Here is a 19,591-nt window from a genome sequence, read left to right on the forward strand (position 1 = left end):
TGGTTTTTGCCCACTTTTTTCCTATTGAGCCTCCTGATTAAGAGATGGCAGTGTAAGGAAAGTATAAAAATTATACTAATTTCAAACCATATTATGTGAAATTTTACCTACTGCAAATATTTCAAGGGAGTTACTTAAAAGGAAAGTACATTTCATTTGGACAAAACGTCTAAACTGCAAACAGATTCACCCTGAAATTTTGGCAATATATGGACTAAATGCAGTGTCGTCTTCGGCTGCAGTGAAATGGTGCCAGTAATTTGACGAAGGTCACACAGATGTGGATGACGCTGAACAGGACAAATGTTCATCAACATCGACCACAGGCGACAATGTCCAAGCTATAGAGGAACTGATTCGTAACAATCGCAGATATTCCAATGATCAGGACGTTCGTACGGTGGTTCTCGAAAGACTCCGTGACCATGGAGCGGATATCTGTCCTTGAGGGACTGAACTATTGCTAGAATGTACCGACCGTCATTGACAGTGATTTAGTGCCGTGTTGGAAAATAGTGTCACATCGTAGAGCATTATTCAGTAGAAGGTAAGTTACTTTTTAAAGTTCCGCCCCCCCCCCAACCCCCCAAAAATATCGTGAAGCTTGGGCGAGGAAATGACTTGTTTGCTGAAAAACAGGCATCAACATGGTCACTGTGATAACGTCTGGAGCACCACGGACTCTCAGTGTGGTGACGATTGTTGCGACTTTGCTTGACACAGGCATCAGAGAGAAGTGTGCCAGCAGTGGCATGTCCACTGACAACATCATAATAGACACCTTCATGCATGCAAAGAGTATTCACACTGCCCAATTGCATTTATGATCTTCATAGATCCCAGCATCTGGTGGGATGGTATGTGGTGACATTGAGTACACAACATGATCACCTGTGCCTCACACATCTGGTTATTTGGATAGCAGCCCTTACATTTACGACGTGTTAAGACCGGTAGCCGTGCTCTATCCTTGAGGTCTCCATGATGTTATCATTCAACAATGTAACAGCATGTTGCCTGTGCTGTTCTGACGTACCTCGATACAGAGGTAATTCGAGTGTTGCCTGGGTCAGTACATTCTCTAGACATCTCACACATGGCCAGTACATCCTCCAAACCTCTCAAACACTAAAGACATGTTGCCATCCATTACACTGGTGTACCATCGGTCACCAGCTACTATGACTGACGAACTCTAGCGTAGCTAGACACATGTTTCATAGATCATTTGAACGATTCTACACTGAAGAACCAAAGAAAATGGTACACCTGCCTGATATCGTGTAGTGCCTCCGCGAGCACGCAGAAGTGTCACAACGAGACGTGGCAAGGACTCGACTAATGTATGAAGTAGTGCTGGAGGGAACTGACACCAAGGATCCTGCAAGGCTATCTATAAATCCGTAAGAGTACGAGGGAGTGGAGATCTCTTCTAAAGAGCACGTTGCAAGGCATCCCAAATACGGATAATAATGTTAATGCCTGGGAAGTTTGGTGACCAGCGGAAGTGCTTGAACTCAGAAGAGTGTTCATGGAGCCAGTCTGTAGCAATTATGGACGTGTGGGGTGTCGCATTGTCCTGCTGGAAGTGCACAAGTCCGGCGGAATGCACAATGGACATGAATGGACTCAGGTGATCGGACAGGATGCTTACTTACGTGTCACCTATCAGAGTCGTGTCTTAACGTATCAGGGGTCCCATATCACTCCAACTGCACACTCCCCACACCACCACAGAGCCTCCACCAGCTTGAACAGTCCCCTGCTGACACGCAGGGTCCATGGATTCAAGAGGTGGTCTCCATATCTGTACACGTCCACCCTCTCGATACAATTTGAAACGAGACTCTACACGAGTGGACCATCGGCTCCGAAAGCCCATATCGATGATGTTTCGTTGAATGATTTGCGCGCTGACTCTTGTTGATGTCCCAGCAAGGAAATCTACAGCAATTTGCGAAAGGGTTATACTTTGCCACGTTGAACGATTCTCTTCAGACGTCGTTGGTACCGTTCTTGCAGGATCTTTCTTCGGTCTCAGTGATGTCTGAGTTAATATTTTATCGGATTCCTCATATTCGCAGCACACTTGTGAGATTGTCGTAGGGGAAAATTCCCATTTCATTGTTACATCGGAGATACTGTGTGCCATAGCTCGTGGAGCGACTGTAACACCAGGCTCAAACTCACTTCCATCTTGATAACCTACCATTGTACGAGGGCTATCCACAAAGTACATTACGTTTTGGAATTAAAAATAAATAAATTATTGGAATTTTTTAAAATTATATACAGAAGCAATCCACACTTAAATACTACGTTTCTACATAGTTGCCATTTAAATTAAGGCACTTATCGTAGCGATGGACGAGCATGGAAATTCCTTCGTCGTAAAATTCGGCCGCCTGCGCCTTCAACCACGTGGTTACGTCTTCTTGAAGCTGTGCGTCGTCATCTAAACGCTGCATAGCCAACCACTTCTTCATTGCTGGGAATAAGTGGAAGTCGCTCGGTGCCAGGTCGGGTCTGTACGGCGGATGAGGAAACAACTCCCACTTAAAAGATTCGAGAACTTCACGAGTGGCATTTGCCGTGTGGGCCCGGGCGTTGTCGTGAATCAGCAAGATCTTTCAGCCCAACTTTCCCCTGGGCTTGTTTCGTATTGCTCTTGAGGTTGTGCAGAGTTTGGCAATACCTTTGAGAGTTTATTGTAGTGCCTCAATCCAGGAAATCCAAAAAAATCTCACCTTTTCTGTCCCAAAAGAAGAGGTAACCACGTGGTTGAAGGCGCAGGCGTCCGAATTTTACGACGAAGGAATTTCCATGCTCGTCCATCGCTACGATAAGTGCCTTAATTTAAATGGCAACTATGTAGAAACGTAGTATTTAAGTGTGGCTTGCATCTGTATATAATAAAAAAATTCCAATACTTTATTTATTTTTAATTCCAAAACGTAATGTAATTTGTGGACAGCCCTCGTAGGAGCTGTAACCGATATAACAACCGCGCCATACACTTGTTGTTTTCTATAGACCTTGTCGACGGCAGCGCCAATTCTACCTGTTTGCATATCTCTATATTTGAATATGCATGCCTATACCAGTTTATTTGGCTCTTCAGTGTATAATCAAAATGATGTGGAACGAATCAGTTTACAGCATATATTTCCATGGTAAGTGTTAAGATTAATGAACACGTTATTAATCTAAGTACTACTAATGCTACTACACTAGCTATCAGCTTCTGAGTACAAATTCATCAAAGAAAAAAGGCAGTTTTCCTGGAAAAATGATTTTAAAGTAGATTTAAAACTTGCTTCGCTACCTGCCAGACATTATAAGTTATCGGTAAAATAAGAAAATTTTTTTGCATCTCTGACAGTTTTAACAATGGATAATAAAGGTTATTTTTCCCTCTGGTATTGTAGGTATGGACATCACCATTCTGCTCAAATGGTGATGGCGCATTAGAAGATTAACTCCTCTGAGGGGTACGTACATGACGTCTGTGAGTGAACATTATTCTTACTACTCGCTTTTGTGAGGAACTGGCCCAGAAAATCGTTCTATAATACTTTATTCACTGAAAATACGGAAAATATATCAGTAGGCTGATATGTTTGCTTCCCAGATTAGCAATTATACGTAGAGCCAGAAGTATCTGAACTGAATTGTTTGAGAAGCTCAGAAGCTCAGTATTATGTTTCTTCCAGTTCAAGGTTGCATCAGTACGTATACCCAAAAATTTGGAGCTTTCTACACCATTTGCTGACTTATGCTCATATGCTACATCATTGTTGGTATGGCTATTTGTTGTACCGAAGTGAATTTAATGTCTTTTTTCTTTCAAAATTGAGGGAGAGACCATTTTCAGAGAGCTGCTTAATAATTCTTTGGGAAATATTATTTACCAACTCTTCTGTTTCTTTCTCTATAATGCGCTTTACTATAACACTAGTATTGCCTGTAAAAGTATCAATATACATAAGGAATAGGAGAGGACCCAAAGTTGAACTCTGTGGACTCCCTTCGTGGTTTCTCTCCAGTTACTAAAACTTTCTACCTTTCCGACATTATGTGAATTATGCAATGCAACGTTTTGTATTCTCTTCGTTAAGTATGATTCATACCAGCTGTGAGTAAAGCCATCAGTTCCATAAAACTTGAGCTTTTCTAGGAGAGATCATGAAAATACCAGCTGACGATATATTATTATTTAAGGCTTGTACTATCTGATGAGTTTATGTATAAACAGCATTCTCAGTCGATCAACCCTTTTGGAATCCAAACTGTGACGTGGTAAGTGAATTGTTTCCACTTAAGTGTTTGACTACTCTATCATAGAGTTCAAGCAGCATGTAATGACGCACACGTAACAGTTTTCCAATCTATTTTCGACTCGATGTGTTAGAGTCTATGCGGCTACCATAGGTGGCAGCTCCGCCTATTAAGTTTTGCAATCTTTATGCCCCAAATCACCTACAAATTAAGTCAAGATTTGTTCCTATTAAACTGTACACGTTCGGTGAATGAAATTTCATTATTTGCTATACGTCAAGGTGTTGTAGTTTTAACGGCCAAGAGCCATTTATTTCGCAGTGGCTCTGGTTTTTGTGGCAAGCAAGTGGCAGACGTCCAGTATTCTTGAAGCGAATTCTCTCTGCGCGTCTGCGTACTGGAATAACGACAAGCCGTTATTAAGCAAGCGTGTGTAGCGCAGGAAATTGAGTGTCGGTTTCTTGGAGGTTCCCAGAAGCACGACTGCAGTCCATCCCCGCAAACGCCACGAGTCTGCGAGCAGAACTGGCGTATCTTCTCAGGAAATGGAACCAAGCGGCGAGAGTATTTGCGTCGCACATTCGCTGCTTCGTATTCACCGTGCATTCGGCAGGAATTGACATGCCAAACACGCTGTAACGGAGTGGCATATTTTATCTGTTGCACAGTGTGCTTCCCACCACGCACAGAGTAACATTTTCCTGATCTAGAGGAGCTATACAACTTCACTGATACGTACGATGTGGCGACCAAAATTACCCGAGATAAGTTGTTGTTGTGGTCTTTAGTGTGAAGACTGGTTTGCTGGAGCTCTCCATGCCATCTATCCTATGCAAGCCTCTTCATCTCTGAATAATAATAAAAAAAAGTTCAAATGGCTCTGAGCACAATGGAACATAACTGCTAAGGTCATCAGTCCCCTAGAACTTAGAACCACTTAAACCTAACTAACCTAAGGACATAACACACATCCATGCCCGAGGCAGGATTCGAACCTGCAACCGTAGCGGCTCCAGACTGTAGCGCCTAGAACCGCTCGGCCACCCTGGCAGGCTCTCTCAATAACTAAGGCAATCTGCATCCTTCTGAATCTGCTTACTTTATTCATCTCTTGGTCTCCCTCTACGATTTTTACCTTCCACACTTTCCTCCAATACTAAACTTGTGATCCCCGTATGTCTCTGAGTGTGTCCTATCCACCGATCACTTCTTCTAGTCAAGTTGTGCCACAAACTTCTTGTCTCTCTGAATCTCTTCAGTGCCTCCTCATTACTTTCTTGATCTATCCATTTAATCTTATGTGCATGGTGGGAAGCGCTCTGTGTAACATATATAATATGCCCTTGGTTACAGCGTGTTCGGCATGTAAATGCCTACCGAAGGCATTACGAATACGAATCAGCGAATGTGTGATACAAATACTCTCACGATTTGGTTCCCGAGATTAATTAAAATTGTTACGTCTTAAGTAGATCATATTCTTGTGCGTCATCTCCAAAGTTGTCCTACTGGGAGAGAATTCACCCTATCGCAACGTTTCTTTTAATTTTGAAACACATGTAGGAAGTCTGTTTTTTTTAGAGTGCTTATTACTCTCCATTATTCCGCTTGAATTTCTTCCATTTCAATAAGACTTCTCTCCTGTAACTCCATTTCCAAATGTACGGTTTTCAAATGTTTTCTGCCATTGTAAATAATTCACATTTACCCTGCTCGAACAAAGATGAATGAGCGCACTGCACCAGTAGTAAATAAGATCTTTGATTCAGTGTTTAAGTTATCTGTGGTTCGCATGCTCGCCGGTGTGTTGTGCAGCACTGGGTCTTTCTTATTTGAGACGTAGTAGCGAGCCGTTGAATCTTTTAGAGAATGTAACGTTACGAATACATGGATGAGTTATTCGTCCACCTAGACCTGGTACTGAGGACAGATGAATTAGTTGTACGGCTGGAAGCTAGCGTGCACAAGTCTTTGGGTAACCAGTATGCTGGGTAACCAGTAAGTGCGAACCCAGGTGCAAAGATTAGGAGTGTCACTAGAAACGGGTAAGCCTGTTTAGGGAACTGAGTATACTAACTACTGCTTCCCAATATATTTAATCCTTAATGAACACTGTTATTAAAAATATATCACTTTTTCAAACCAACAGCTCAATTCAAGGAATCAATACTAGAAATACTTACTCTTGTACAAAAAGGTGTGCATTATTCAGGGACACACATATTCAATGACTTGCCAACAGCCGTAAAAAGGTTAACAACCAGTGAAATTCAGCAGAACAAACTAATTTGTGTGTGTGTAATATATATCCTTTATCTAACTTTTGCACCATTTAAGTGCAGTAATATGTGCATTGTAAATAAATATTGTAGTAGTTATATTACACGTTTATTACCTTATAAATAAATAAAACTTTTTAATTTTAAATTCAGTGTATTAGTGTTTGTAAAATGATTCTTTCATATAGTGTTTCATTAAAAAAAATGACAATCATTCCACTGGGGACCTGTGGAATGGTACATTAGCTTTTTTGTTTGAGTTGTAAATATTTGTCATGTATTATTGTTTTTCTGACACGTTCTACATCCTGGAGGACCTCCCCGCTACGGATCAATTGGAATAAAAGTAAATCTAACCTAAATCCCATCGCTTGGAATTTGGACGACTGTCGCTCGCATGGTCTTTGTGCAGGAGACAATCTCCAAGCAATGTCGGAGTGTCAGACGAGCCGAAAGATGGCTTCTTACAGCTCTCTGAGGCTCTATTATAATTTACAACGAAATAGTTATGCAAATCTGAATACATCCGCCATCCCAGAAAAATTAGGTGCATCCAGTGACACAACAATATTTCAATACCTTTAAAACTACAGAAGTTAATATTTCACAGTGAATAAACATTTACTACACAGGTACGACTACTTGTGTAGTTATTTAATGAACAGTTTACTATTTTGGCAGTTACGTTTATTTAAATGATGACTGCAGATGATATTAAAAATCTGTGCTTATGTAAAGTGGTCTGTCGCACATTTTAACGGACGCCACAACTGGAAAGAGAACCAAAAGACGCTCCTGTCAAGAAGGCAAAAATAATTGTTTAAATAATATTTAACGACAATCATTTATTGTGAGCAGACTTGTGCAAGAATGCTGGCTTATTTATTTATGTACCAACTATGCTTAAAAGTATTGTGAATAATCTAATTGTAACCGAATTTTTATGATATTTCTTTATTTAAATATTGTTGTAAGATACTGATTTAGTCCGGAAGTGGTCATGTTGAGTAAACTCATGTCTTTAGAGCTTAAGCAAAGTGGATTTCAAAATTTTCTCTTTGTAGCAGTTTACACTTGTCTCGTGATGGGGAGTGTTGACGTGATACAATGCATCTAATGAGAAATTTTATATTACTGGCATAACACTGCCTTTCAAAATGACGGAAAGTCGAAATGCGTAAGGTTCCTGGAAAAAATAAAGAGTGTGGTCAAGACTTAAGAAAGGTTATCGAAAGTGCTTCCAAATGATCGCGTCGTCTTACCGTATCTTCATCCAAAGTGCAGCTTCTAGAAATGTATGAGAATACCTACACCTCAGACATTATTACTGTTCTCCACGTTCTCCTGGGTGCAAACATTTGATAGGCTAAATGTATGCCATTCAGATAGGTGCGCTCTCTTACCTGTGAATCCTTTGATGTCAGCAAAGAGGATGCTCACGTCTTCATATCTATGGATGTAGATCTTATGGAACTGATTTGGCACAAAAGACCCTTTCTCCTCTTCTTTGGAGATGTCTCTGATCATCTCCTTCGCTACGAAATCCGGTAGCACTGAAAAAAGTTTAAAAACAATGCTCAGCATAAATATATTATTATTGACAACAGGTGTACGAAATAAGATTTTATTCTCAACCATTATATCTATCTGTTAGGAAATTGCACTGCAAAAGAGATAATCGTGAACAATTGTTATCACGAAACAAGTCAGCGAAATTAAAATGGTAAAAGAAATGTCATTTACTCAGTTTCATCTGTACAGCTGCCGGCTCGTAGATGATATTATGGGTTTGGCGGCAAATATAATTTCAGTATTGGTTAAAAAGTAGCAATAAAAGTGCCTAAAGCATATGTCTTTTTGTCGATGAAGGTATAGCAAAGTTCCAATAGTGACATAAGAAAGCATGTACAAATATTTATTATAACTTATGGATAACAAAAATTTATCTTGAATACCGTTTGAATAGTAATGACACGCATTACCCAGCTTCGAACTAAAGTACTTCATCCGCAAACCTAGTTTATTTTATATGCTAGTCCAAGATTACAACATAGGTGTCGATAAGTGTTTGTATTTTTTTTGGTCATCAGTCTACTCAGAGTAGCACTTGCAACCTACGTCCTCAATTATTTGCTTGACGTATTCCAATCTCTGTCTTCCTCTACAGTTTTTGCCCTCTATAGCTCCCTCTAGTACCATGGAAGTCATTCCCTCATGTCTTAGCAGATGTCCTATTATCCTGTCCCTTCTCCTTATCAGTGTTTTCCACATATTCCTTTCCTCTCCGATTCTGCGTAGAATCTCCTCATTCCTTACCTTATCAGGCCACCTAATTTTCAACATTCGTCTATAGCACCACATCTCAAATGCTTCGATTCTCTTCTGTTCCGGTTTTCCCACAGTCCATGTTTCACTACCATACAATGCTGTACTCCAGACGTACATCCTCAGAAATTTCTTCCTCAAATTAAGGCCGGTATTTGATATTATTAGACTTCTCTTGGCCAGAAATCCCTTTTTTGCCATAGCGAGTCTGCTTTTGATGTCCTCCTTGCTCTGTCCGTCATTGGTTATTTTACTGCCTAGGTAGCAGAATTCCTTAACTTCATTGACTTCGTGACCATCAATCCTGATGTTAAGTTTCTCGCTGTTCTCATTTCTACTACTTCTCATTATCTTCGTCTTTCTCCGATTTACTCTCAAACCATACTGTGTACTCATTAGACTGTTCATTCCGTTCAGCAGATCATTTAATTCTTCTTCACTTTCACTCAGGATAGCAATGTCATCAGCGAATCGTATCATTGATATCCTTTCACCTTGTATTTTAATTCCACCCCTGAACCTTTCTTTTATTTCCATTATTGCTTCCTCGATGTACAGATTGAAGAGTAGGGGCGAAAGGCTACAGCCTTGTCTTACTCCCTTCTCAATACGAGCACTTCGTTCTTGATCGTCCGCTCTTATTATTCCCTCTAAGTTGTTGTACATATTGTGTATGACCCGTCTCTCCCTATAGCTTACCCCTACTTTTTTCAGAATCTTGAACAGCTTGCACCATTTTATATTGTCGAACGCTTTTTCCAGGTTGACAAATCCTATGAACGTGTCTTGATTTTTCTTTAGCCTTGCTTCCATTATTAGCCGTAACGTCAGAATTGCCTCTCTCGTGCCTTTACTTTTCCTAAAGCCAAACTGATCGTCACCTAGCGCATTCTCAATTTTATTTTCCATTCTTCTGTATATTATTCTTGTAAGCAGCTTCGATGAATGAGCTGTTAAGCTGATTGTGCGATAATTCTTACACTTGTCAGCTCTTGCCGTCTTCGGAATTGTGTGGATGATGCTTTTCCGAAAGTCAGATGGTATGTCACCTGACTCATATTCTACACACCAACGTGAATGGTCGTTTTGTTGCCACTTCCCCTAATGATTTTAGAAATTGTGATGGAATGTTATCTATCCCTTCTGCCTTATTTGACCGTAAGTCCTCTAAAGCTCTTTTAAATTGCGATTCTAATACTAGATCCCCTATCTCTTCTAAATCGACTCCTGTTTCTTCTTCTATCACATCAGACAAATCTTCACCCTCAAAGAGGCTTTCAGTGTATTCTTTCCACCTATCTGCTCTCTCCTCTGCATTAACTCTTAATGTTACCACCGTTGCTTTTAATGTCACCAAAGGTTGTTTTGACTTTCCTGTATGCTGAGTCTGTCCTTCCGACAATCATATCTTTTTCGATGTCTTCACATTTTTCCTGCAGCCATTTCGTCTTAGCTTCTCTGCACTTCCTATTTGTTTCATTCCTCAGTGACTTGTATTTCTGTATTCCTGATTTTCCCGGAACGTGTTTGTACTTCCTTCTTTCATCAATCAACTGAAGTATTTCCACTGTTATCCATGGTTTCTTCGCAGCTACCTTCTTTGTACCTATGTTTTCCTTCCCAACTTCTGTGATGGCTCATTTTAGAGACGTCCATTCCTCTTCAACTGTGTTGCCTACTGCGCTATTCCTTATTGCTGTATCTATAGCGTTTGAGAACTTCAAACGTATCTCGTCATTCCTTAGAACTTCCGTATCCCACTTCTTTGCGTATTGATTCTTCCTGACTAATGTCTTGAACTTCAGCGTACTCTTCATCACTACTATATTGTGACCTGAGTCTATATCTGCTCCTGGGTATGCCTTACAATCCAGTATCTGATTTCGGAATCTCTGTCTGACCATGATGTATTCTAATTGAAATCTTCCCGTATCTCCCGGCATTTTCCAAGTATACCTCCTCCTCTTGTGATTCTTGAACAGGGTATTCGCTATTACTAGCTGAAACTTGTTACAGAACTCAATTAGTCTTTCTCCTCTTGTCCCAAGCCCATATTCTCCTGTAACCTTTTCTTCTCCTCCTTCCCCTACAACTGCATTCCAGTCGCCCATGAATATTAGATTTTCGTCCCCCTTTACATACTGCATTACCCTTTCAATATCCTCATACACTTTCTCTATCTGTTCATCTTCAGCTTGCGACGTCGGCATGTATACCTGAACTATCGTTGTCGGTGTTGGTGTGCTGTCGATCTGATTAGAACAACCCGGTCACTGAACTGTTCACAGTAACACACCCTCTGCCCTACCTTCCTATTCATAACGAATCCTACACCTGTTACACCATTTTCTGCTGCTGTTGATATTACCCGATACTCATCTGACCAGAAATCCTTGTCTTCCTTCCACTTCACTTCACTGACCCCTACTATATCCAGATTGAGCCTTTGCATTTCCCTTTTCAGATTTTCTAGTTTCCCTACCACGTTCAAGCTTCTGACATTCCACACCCCGACTCGTAGAACATTATTCTTTCGTTGATTATGCAATATTTGGCAGTCCCCTCCCGGAGATCCGAATGGGGGACTATTCCGAAATCTTTTGCCACTGGAGAGATCATGAAACTTCTTCAACTACAGGCCACATGTCCTGTGGATACACGTTACGTGTCTTTAATGCAGTGGTTTCCATTGCCTTCTGCATCCTCATGTCGTTGATCATTGCTGATTCTTCCGCCTTTAGGGGCAATTTCCCACCCCTAGGACACCCCTCTTTGACAAGGCCTTTGGCAGAATGAGGCTGACTTCTTATGCCGGAAGTCTTCGGCCGCCAATGATGATTATTTATCAAAATTTAGGCAGTGGTGGGGATCGAACCCGGGACCGGAGACGTTTTGATTACGAATCAAAGACGCTACCCCTAGACCACAGGTACAGGTGTAAATATTTGTATATTTGTCTTTTATTCAATAGCTTAAGATGATCATTAAGTTCGAAATTTCTCCCACCAAATTCACTTTCATATGTCCCATTAAATGAAAGATGAAGGTAGTAGAATGGGACTGATGCCATTTAGTTCCTACTGGGATTGTGTGGAGATGCGCTTTTTAAATATTATGACTGCATCTGTATCAATGCACTGTATAAACCAGGAATTCTGAAAACATTACTGTTAATGAAAACGGCTAGTGAAAAATATTAATTCCGGTGGGCTACGTCATTTATATTATTACATTTAAACCTTTATAGCGTTACTGAAGCAAAAGTGGTTACATATAAGCAGTCCACAAATTCACAGCTCCTTGGATGGATACAGAGGTTTGTATTTGAGCTGGCGATAGGGAAGGAAAGAAATTGGCTACATTGGATCATGTGGAAATTCTTAGTGTGATGATTCACCGACAGACTGCATTTCTGTTAGCGCACCGAAAGTCAGATAATTATCACACAGCATTTTTGAGCCTCACGTGATATACCACCGACGTTGTTTTAAGACTTGCCTTAAATAGAAGAATGTTATGAAATTTAGTAGAATACATGAGAACTCGTTGAAATGTTTTATAAAACAAATGAAATAAAAAACAACGAAACAAACTTAATTCCTCTAAAAGAAATATTTATTGGCCGCACTCCACCCTTGCCATCGTATAAAGCTGTTGCAAACTGCAGGCTTCTTTTGTAATCGATCGAAACAGTCATATAGGAGTATGTCTTTGCCTGAGTATCGATACGCAATGTCTGTGCTCGGAGACTGCAATAAGTGTCTTCTCCGGATCAAATCGTATTGGTAGAAACAAGGTGTCATACTGTGTGATGATAGAATCTTATCTTATCTCCAATAGTTTCCACTTTTTGTCTTCTAGTCAAAATGAGCGCCACAAACAGAAGACAATTATTGTCCCAAGCGCCTGTGAATGAATGCATTTAGAGTGTTACAGTTAAATTTTCGTGTAATACTATCAGATACGATCAGTGTTTTTGTGCCAGTATAGGCCCCATATTTTCTGAAGTTTGTTGAAAATCGATTGTTGTAGTGCTTGTATAGGACGCTCAACATGATGATTATCACCGCCCTTAGAAATTTATTATGAGACAGATGTAATTAAAATTTAAAAATACACCAAAAGCTGAATCAGATCACATTTGCTTTTTTCCACTCTTTCTCACATTATCAACTTAGTCACAATTCAGTACACAAAACCGACAACTGTTAATACGTTCTGTGACTTAGGTCTCTTATTAGATCTCTTATTAAAACACGACTATCAAACCAAGAAAGACACGAGGCAGCGGGTCCCGAAATGGTGTTTATCTGATCGCTTATAGAATAACTGGTAAAACCATACATCCTCTGTATGCACTAAAATCTCTTGCATTTAGTTCAGGTAGAAAGTTACACATAATACAAAAGCATGAAACCTGCGCCTCAGTCATGAGGTCAGGTCTGTTAATAAACTTACTCTCCTGACATAATACAAAATATACTCAGTTAAAATGTGACGAACTGTAACCAGTACACTACAAGTATCACAAAGCCTCTAGCCTTCTCGTTTGAGAAGGAAGCATTGCGTCATGTGACCATGTCCTATTCGAAGACATGCAAACTTCAACACGTCTAGCTGGCCGAAAGGAGATGCGCCACGGCCTTATGGTCTCTTTTTTTATGTCTCAACTTGTTATCAGTCGCGTTTAGCTACTCTTCCTCCGAAGACAGCAATGACATTACACTATGCATAGAGGTAGAACACTGGCTAGGGTGCATGCGGTGCCGGCTACCTCATTCCCACGTGTCCACGTACTATGACTTACGCCTCCTTCCCCTGTCTACACAACTGGAAGCTCATCGACAAATAAAGAATTAACTTCAGGTGTGCCCCAGGAAGACTGTTGTGGCCCTTGCCGTTCGTACTGTACACTGACGACTTCGCAGGCATTATTAAGGGAAGCCTCAGACTTTTGGCAGGTATGCAGATGAAACACTGCCTATAAAACTGCACAATTATTCAGTCAGATTTCGGTAACATTTCGGTGTGATGTAATGATTGGAAGTGTGCTTCACCATTCAGAAAATTAAAACTGTGCACGTCACAAAAGTATCTTTTGATTACAATATCAGTCTCACAGGGATCAGTTCACTAGCACAGACATCTGCGTGTAGAAAACTTGTGGGGGCATGAAATGGAATGAGCCCATGGGCTCAGACGCAGGTAGCGCAGTTGTTAGGATACTAAGTAAATGCAACCAATTTACGAAGGAGATTGCTTACAAAACATTGGTGCGAACCATCCTAGAAAGTTTCTCAAGTATGTGGGATTCATACCACATACCAGTGGAGAGTGTTGTGCCTAGAGGATAGTTGTATCTAGAAACACATGATGTTTGCTACGTCACTCTAGTGACTGATTTTGGAATCACACGATATATTAAAGCTTTTTGGAATATAGTGTTAATTCTTCAGTTACAGAATTTCATGGAGAGTAAAATACTGTATATTTTTAGTACTATTTATGTAACGTGTGAACTGTTAAGCTGTACCTGGTCGGTCGTGAACCACCCTGTAGCTTGAAGCAAAAGAAGGTCTTCTACCACGGTACATGTGATATTTGAAAATGAATTGAATTTCTTGAATATCTTAACAATTTTATCTGTCTTGAAAATGGAAATCTGTGCTGGAGGTAAAATCGTAGCAGTAGGTGGGAGCGAGCTCTCGATGCAGAGAAGAGGCAGAGATACTCGTCGCAATTTTTACGCTATTACAGGAGAGGGGCCGCCACCAGCGCAGACGTTGACACCATCCGCGACTGCATTACGTAATTAGTGACCAATCACAATCTGTCTGTGGGGTATATAAGACTATCGCAGGGAGTTTTAACAGCTCCTGACAAAAGACGATGAAGATAATCGTCGGAAGCTCATGGTTTTAGCCTGAACTGACGCGGCAAGAAGTCCGAGAATGTTTTATACAACAAATTTTGCGTTAGTTTCCAGTAGTTTCCGTTTCAATATGTATTTAACCTGTAACTAGTTTCTGAGTTACTTCTATTCCGTTTGAAATTACTTACTGATTATTGCTGTGTAGTACAATAGTAATGTAAGAGATAGCCAACTGGATAAAGATTTTCCTAAGTACATGACAATGTTATACCTTGGAATATGTTTTCTCATTTTGAGAATCCTTAATTTTCCAAAGTGCTTTTCGTAATTTCGTAAAGAGAGTGGAGCACACAAAAAATGAATACCATCACATAATAATAATAAAAAATAGCCAGGTGCGATTGGACTCGCACACTGAGGGATCTGTACAAACTTAATTATGTATACAAACGATTTATTCATTCCGGAAGGCTATTGGTATTTGGCTTTTATCGACATTTCAACTGGCAAGGTAGCGGTGCAAGGAATTCCAAGACTTTCGAGAATGTTTAAATTTCAAGTTTGAAGTCGATAACAAATGCCAAAATAATTTATTTTTTTCATGTGACGGAATTATAAATTAACAATTTCTGATATTTTTCCTTTACTTGTACTGCGAAACCTTTCTCTTTGCCAAATGTAATGACTGTGCGTCAAGGGAAAACGCTCTATAGGTTTTAATGAGTGAGTTTGCGAGTACTAAAATGTGTGTCATAGATGGCCATGTCTTTTGACTGCACTGTTGCAGAAGCTTCATTTTTTGTTAGTTCGTCAAGAGACCTCTGAGTTTGATATGTGATGATATAAATTTAAACTTGAGACGTCTACCCGTTCCCGAGAAATAATGTTTTTAACAGACGGCAGACAGACAGAGAGTCTGATAACAAATAAAGAAAAAAAATTCTTGTGATACGATTACAATTGAATAATTTTCCGTTTTTTTTCTTTTGGTTGTAGGGTGAAACCTTACTTCTTGGAAAATTTCATGATTATGGATCGAAGGAAAGTGCCCCTCAGGTTTTGATATCTGAATTTGCGAGTACCAAATTTGTGACGTAAATGGCCGTATTTTTGGATAGCATTGACTTAGAAGCGTCACATTCTTACATCGTCAAGGGGCATAGACCTTAATATGTGATATAAATCTCAACTTGATATGTCCGCCCGTTTCTGAGAAAAACACTTTAAACAGTCGGACAGACAAACAGACAGAAAGACATACGGAGAGACGGGAAAATGATTCTATAAGGGTTCCTTTTTTTACCAACTGAGGTACTGAACTCTAAAAATGGAATAAGAAAATATATTAAACTTCTGTTGCACGACTGGCTAGAGGCGAAAGTTTGAAAACAATGTCCCCTACTAGCAGCTAGCAGGCCACATTGAATGCGAACACAGCATGAGTGTCCCTGGTCTGGCTCATGGGAGAGCTCACGGAAATGCTTAAAAATCTGAGCTGACAGACGAGTGAAGATAACCACAAACTACACTGTAGAGGTACGTGCAACGCGAGCATAGGTAAGGATGAGACATCTAACGGAAAAGAAAACTGAGGATGTGTTAGATGACAATCAGTTTGCCTTTAGGAAAGGTCAGACACCAGGGAGACGATACTGACGTTGCCGTTGATAATCGAAGCAAGACTAAAGATAAATCAAGACACTTTCAAAGAATTGCGTTCGACAATGTAAAATGGTGCAAGACGTTAGAAATTCGAATATAAATAGGAATAAGCTAGATGGAGAGACAGGTGATATACAATATTTACAAGGGCCAATAGGGAATAGTAAGAGTGGCCGACCAAGAACGAAGTGCTCGTATTAAAAAGGGTGTAAGATAGGGATGTAGTCTTTCGCCCCTCAGTTCAGTCTGTGCATCGAGGAAGCAATGATGCAAATAAAAGAAAGGTACAGGAGTGGGATTAAAATCGAAACATTTGAGATGTGACGCTACAGGCGAATGCTGAAAGTTAGGCGGACTTATAAGGTAAGGAACAGGAGGTTCTGCACAGAATAAGAGAGGAGAGGGATATGTGGAAAACTGGTAAGTAGAAGGGACAGGATGATAATAGGACATCTCTTAAGACATCAGGAAATGACTTCCGTGATACTAGAGGGCGCTGTAGATGGGAAAAACTATAGAGGAAAACAGATATTGGAGTGCATCCCGCAAGTAATTAAGGACTTACGTTGCAAGTGCTACTCTGAGATGAAGAGGTTGGCACATGAGAGGACTTCGTAGTGAACCGCATCAAACCAGTCAGTTGGTTGATGACTCACAAAAAAAAGGACTGAGGCTTTTACATTCCATGTTCGATCGGTTACTCAAAATTAGTTAATGTCAATAGTTTTAATCCCCCCCCCCCCCCATGAACCATGGACCTTGCCGTTGGTGGGGAGGCTTGCGTGCCTCAGCGATACAGATCGCCGTACAGTAGGTGCAACCACAACGGAGGGGTATCTGTTGAGAGGCCAGACAAACGTGTGGTTCCTGAAGAGGGGCAGCAGCCTTTTCAGTAGTTGCAGGGGCAACAGTCTGGATGGTTGACTGATCTGGCCTTGCAACATTAACCAAAACGGCCTTGCTGTGCTGGTACTGCGAACGGCTGAAAGCAAGGGGAAACTACAGCCGTAATTTTTCCCGAGGACATGCAGCTTTACTGTATGATTAAATGATGATGGCATCGACTTGGGTAAAATATTCCGGAGGTAAAATAGTCCCCCATTCGGATCTCCGGGCGGGGACTACTCAGGAGGATGTCGTTATCAGGAGAAAGAAAACTGGCATTCTACGGATCGGAGCGTGGAATGTCAGATCCCTTAATCGGGCAGGTAGGTTAGAAAATTTAAAAAGGGAAATGGATAGGTTAAAGTTAGATATAGTGGGAATTAGTGAAGTTCGGTGGGAGGAGGAACAAGACTTCTGGTCAGGTGACTACAGGTTTATAAACACAAAATCAAATAGGGGTAGTGCAGGAGTAGGTTTAATAATGAATAGGAAAATAGGAATGCGGGTAAGCTACTACAAACAGCATAGTGAACGCATTATTGTGGCCAAGATAGATACGAAGCCCACACCTACTACAGTAGTACAAGTTTATATGCCAACTAGCTCTGCAGATGACGAAGAAATTGAAGAAATGTACGATGAAATAAAAGAAATTATTCAGATAGTGAAGGGAGACGAAAATTTAATAGTAATGGGTGACTGGAATTCGAGTGTAGGAAAAGGGAGAGAAGGAAACATAGTAGGTGAATATGGATTGGGGCTAAGAAATGAAAGAGGAAGCCGCCTAGTAGAATTTTGCACAGAGTACAACTTAATCATAGGTAACACTTGGTTTAAGAATCATGAAAGAAGGTTGTATACGTGGAAGAACCCTGGAGATACTAAAAGGTATCAGATAGATTATATAATGGTAAGACAGAGATTTAGGAACCAGGTTTTAAACAGTAAGACATTTGCAGGGGCAGATGTGGACTCTGACCACAATCTATTGGTTATGAACTGTAGATTAAAACTGAAGAAACTGCAAAAAGGTGGGAATTTAAGGAGATGGGACCTGGATAAACTGAAAGAACCAGAGGCTGGACAGCGTTTCAGGGAGAATGAAAGGGAACAATTGACAGGAATGGGGGAAAGAAATACAGTAGAAGAAGAATGGGTAGCTTTGAGGGATGAAGTAGTGAAGGCAGCAGAGGATCAATTAGGTAAAAAGACAAGGGCTAGTAGAAATCCTTGGGTAACAGAAGAAATATTGAATTTAATTGATGAAAGGAGAAAATATAAAAATGCAGTAAATGAAGCAGGCAAAAAGGAATACAAACGTCTCAAAAATGAGATCGACAGGAAGTGCAAAATGGCTAAGCAGGGATGGCTAGAGGTCAAATGTAAAGATGTAGAGTCTTATCTCACTAGGGGTAAGACAGATACTGCCTACAGGAAAATTAAAGAGACCTTTGGAGAAAGGAGAACCACTTGTATGAATATCAAGAGCTCAGATGGAAACCCAGTTCTAAGCAAAGAAGGGAAAGCAGAAAGGTGGAAGGATTATATAGAGGGCCTATACAAGGGCGATGTACTTGAGGACAATATTATGCAAATGGAAGAGGATGTAGATGAAGATGAAATGGGAGATACGATACTGCGTGAAGAGTTTGACAGAGCATTGAAAGACCTGAGTCGAAACAAGGCCCCCGGAGTAGACAACATTCCATTAGAACTACTGACGGCCTTGGGAGAGCCAGTCATGACCAAACTCTACCAGCTGGTGAGCAAGATGTATGAGACAGGCGAAATACCCTCAGACTTCAAGAAGAATATAATAATTCCAATCCCAAAGAAAGCAGGTGCTGACAGATGTGAAAATTACCTAACTATCAGTTTAATAAGTCACAGCTGCAAAATACTAACGCGAATTCTTTACAGACGAATGGAAAAACTGGTAGATGCGGACCTCGGGGAGGATCAGTTTGGATTCCGTCGAAATGTTGGAACACGTGAGGCAATACTGACCTTACGACTTATCTTAGAAGAAAGATTAAGAAAAGGCAAACCTACGTTTCTAGCATTTGTAGACTTAGAGAAAGCTTTTGACAATATCGACTGGAATACTCTTTTTCAAATTCTAAAGGTGGCAGGGGTAAAATACAGGGAGCGAAAGGCTATTTACAATTTGTACAGAAACCAGATGGCAGTTATAAGAGTCGAGGGGCATGAAAGGGAAGCAGTGGTTGGGAAAGGAGTGAGATAGGGTTGTAGCCTCTCCCCGATGTTATTCAATCTGTATATTGAGCAA

General features: G+C 40.5%; 1 protein-coding gene across 4 annotated transcripts in view; it reads right to left on the reverse strand.

Annotated features, from left to right (window-relative positions):
* LOC126335244 (adenylate cyclase type 8) overlaps positions 1–19,591 on the reverse strand; it is a 1,717,934-nt gene that overhangs the window by 158,358 nt on the left and 1,539,985 nt on the right. For all 4 annotated transcript variants that reach the window (XM_049998287.1, XM_049998288.1, XM_049998286.1 and 1 more), the window contains exon 8: positions 7,961–8,110. In XM_049998287.1, the coding sequence (XP_049854244.1) occupies positions 7,961–8,110 (150 nt within the window). The remainder of the gene's footprint in view (positions 1–7,960; positions 8,111–19,591) is intronic.

The sequence above is a fragment of the Schistocerca gregaria genome, chromosome 2 (genome assembly GCF_023897955.1).
Source record: "Schistocerca gregaria isolate iqSchGreg1 chromosome 2, iqSchGreg1.2, whole genome shotgun sequence".
NCBI classification, from domain to species: domain Eukaryota; kingdom Metazoa; phylum Arthropoda; class Insecta; order Orthoptera; family Acrididae; genus Schistocerca; species Schistocerca gregaria.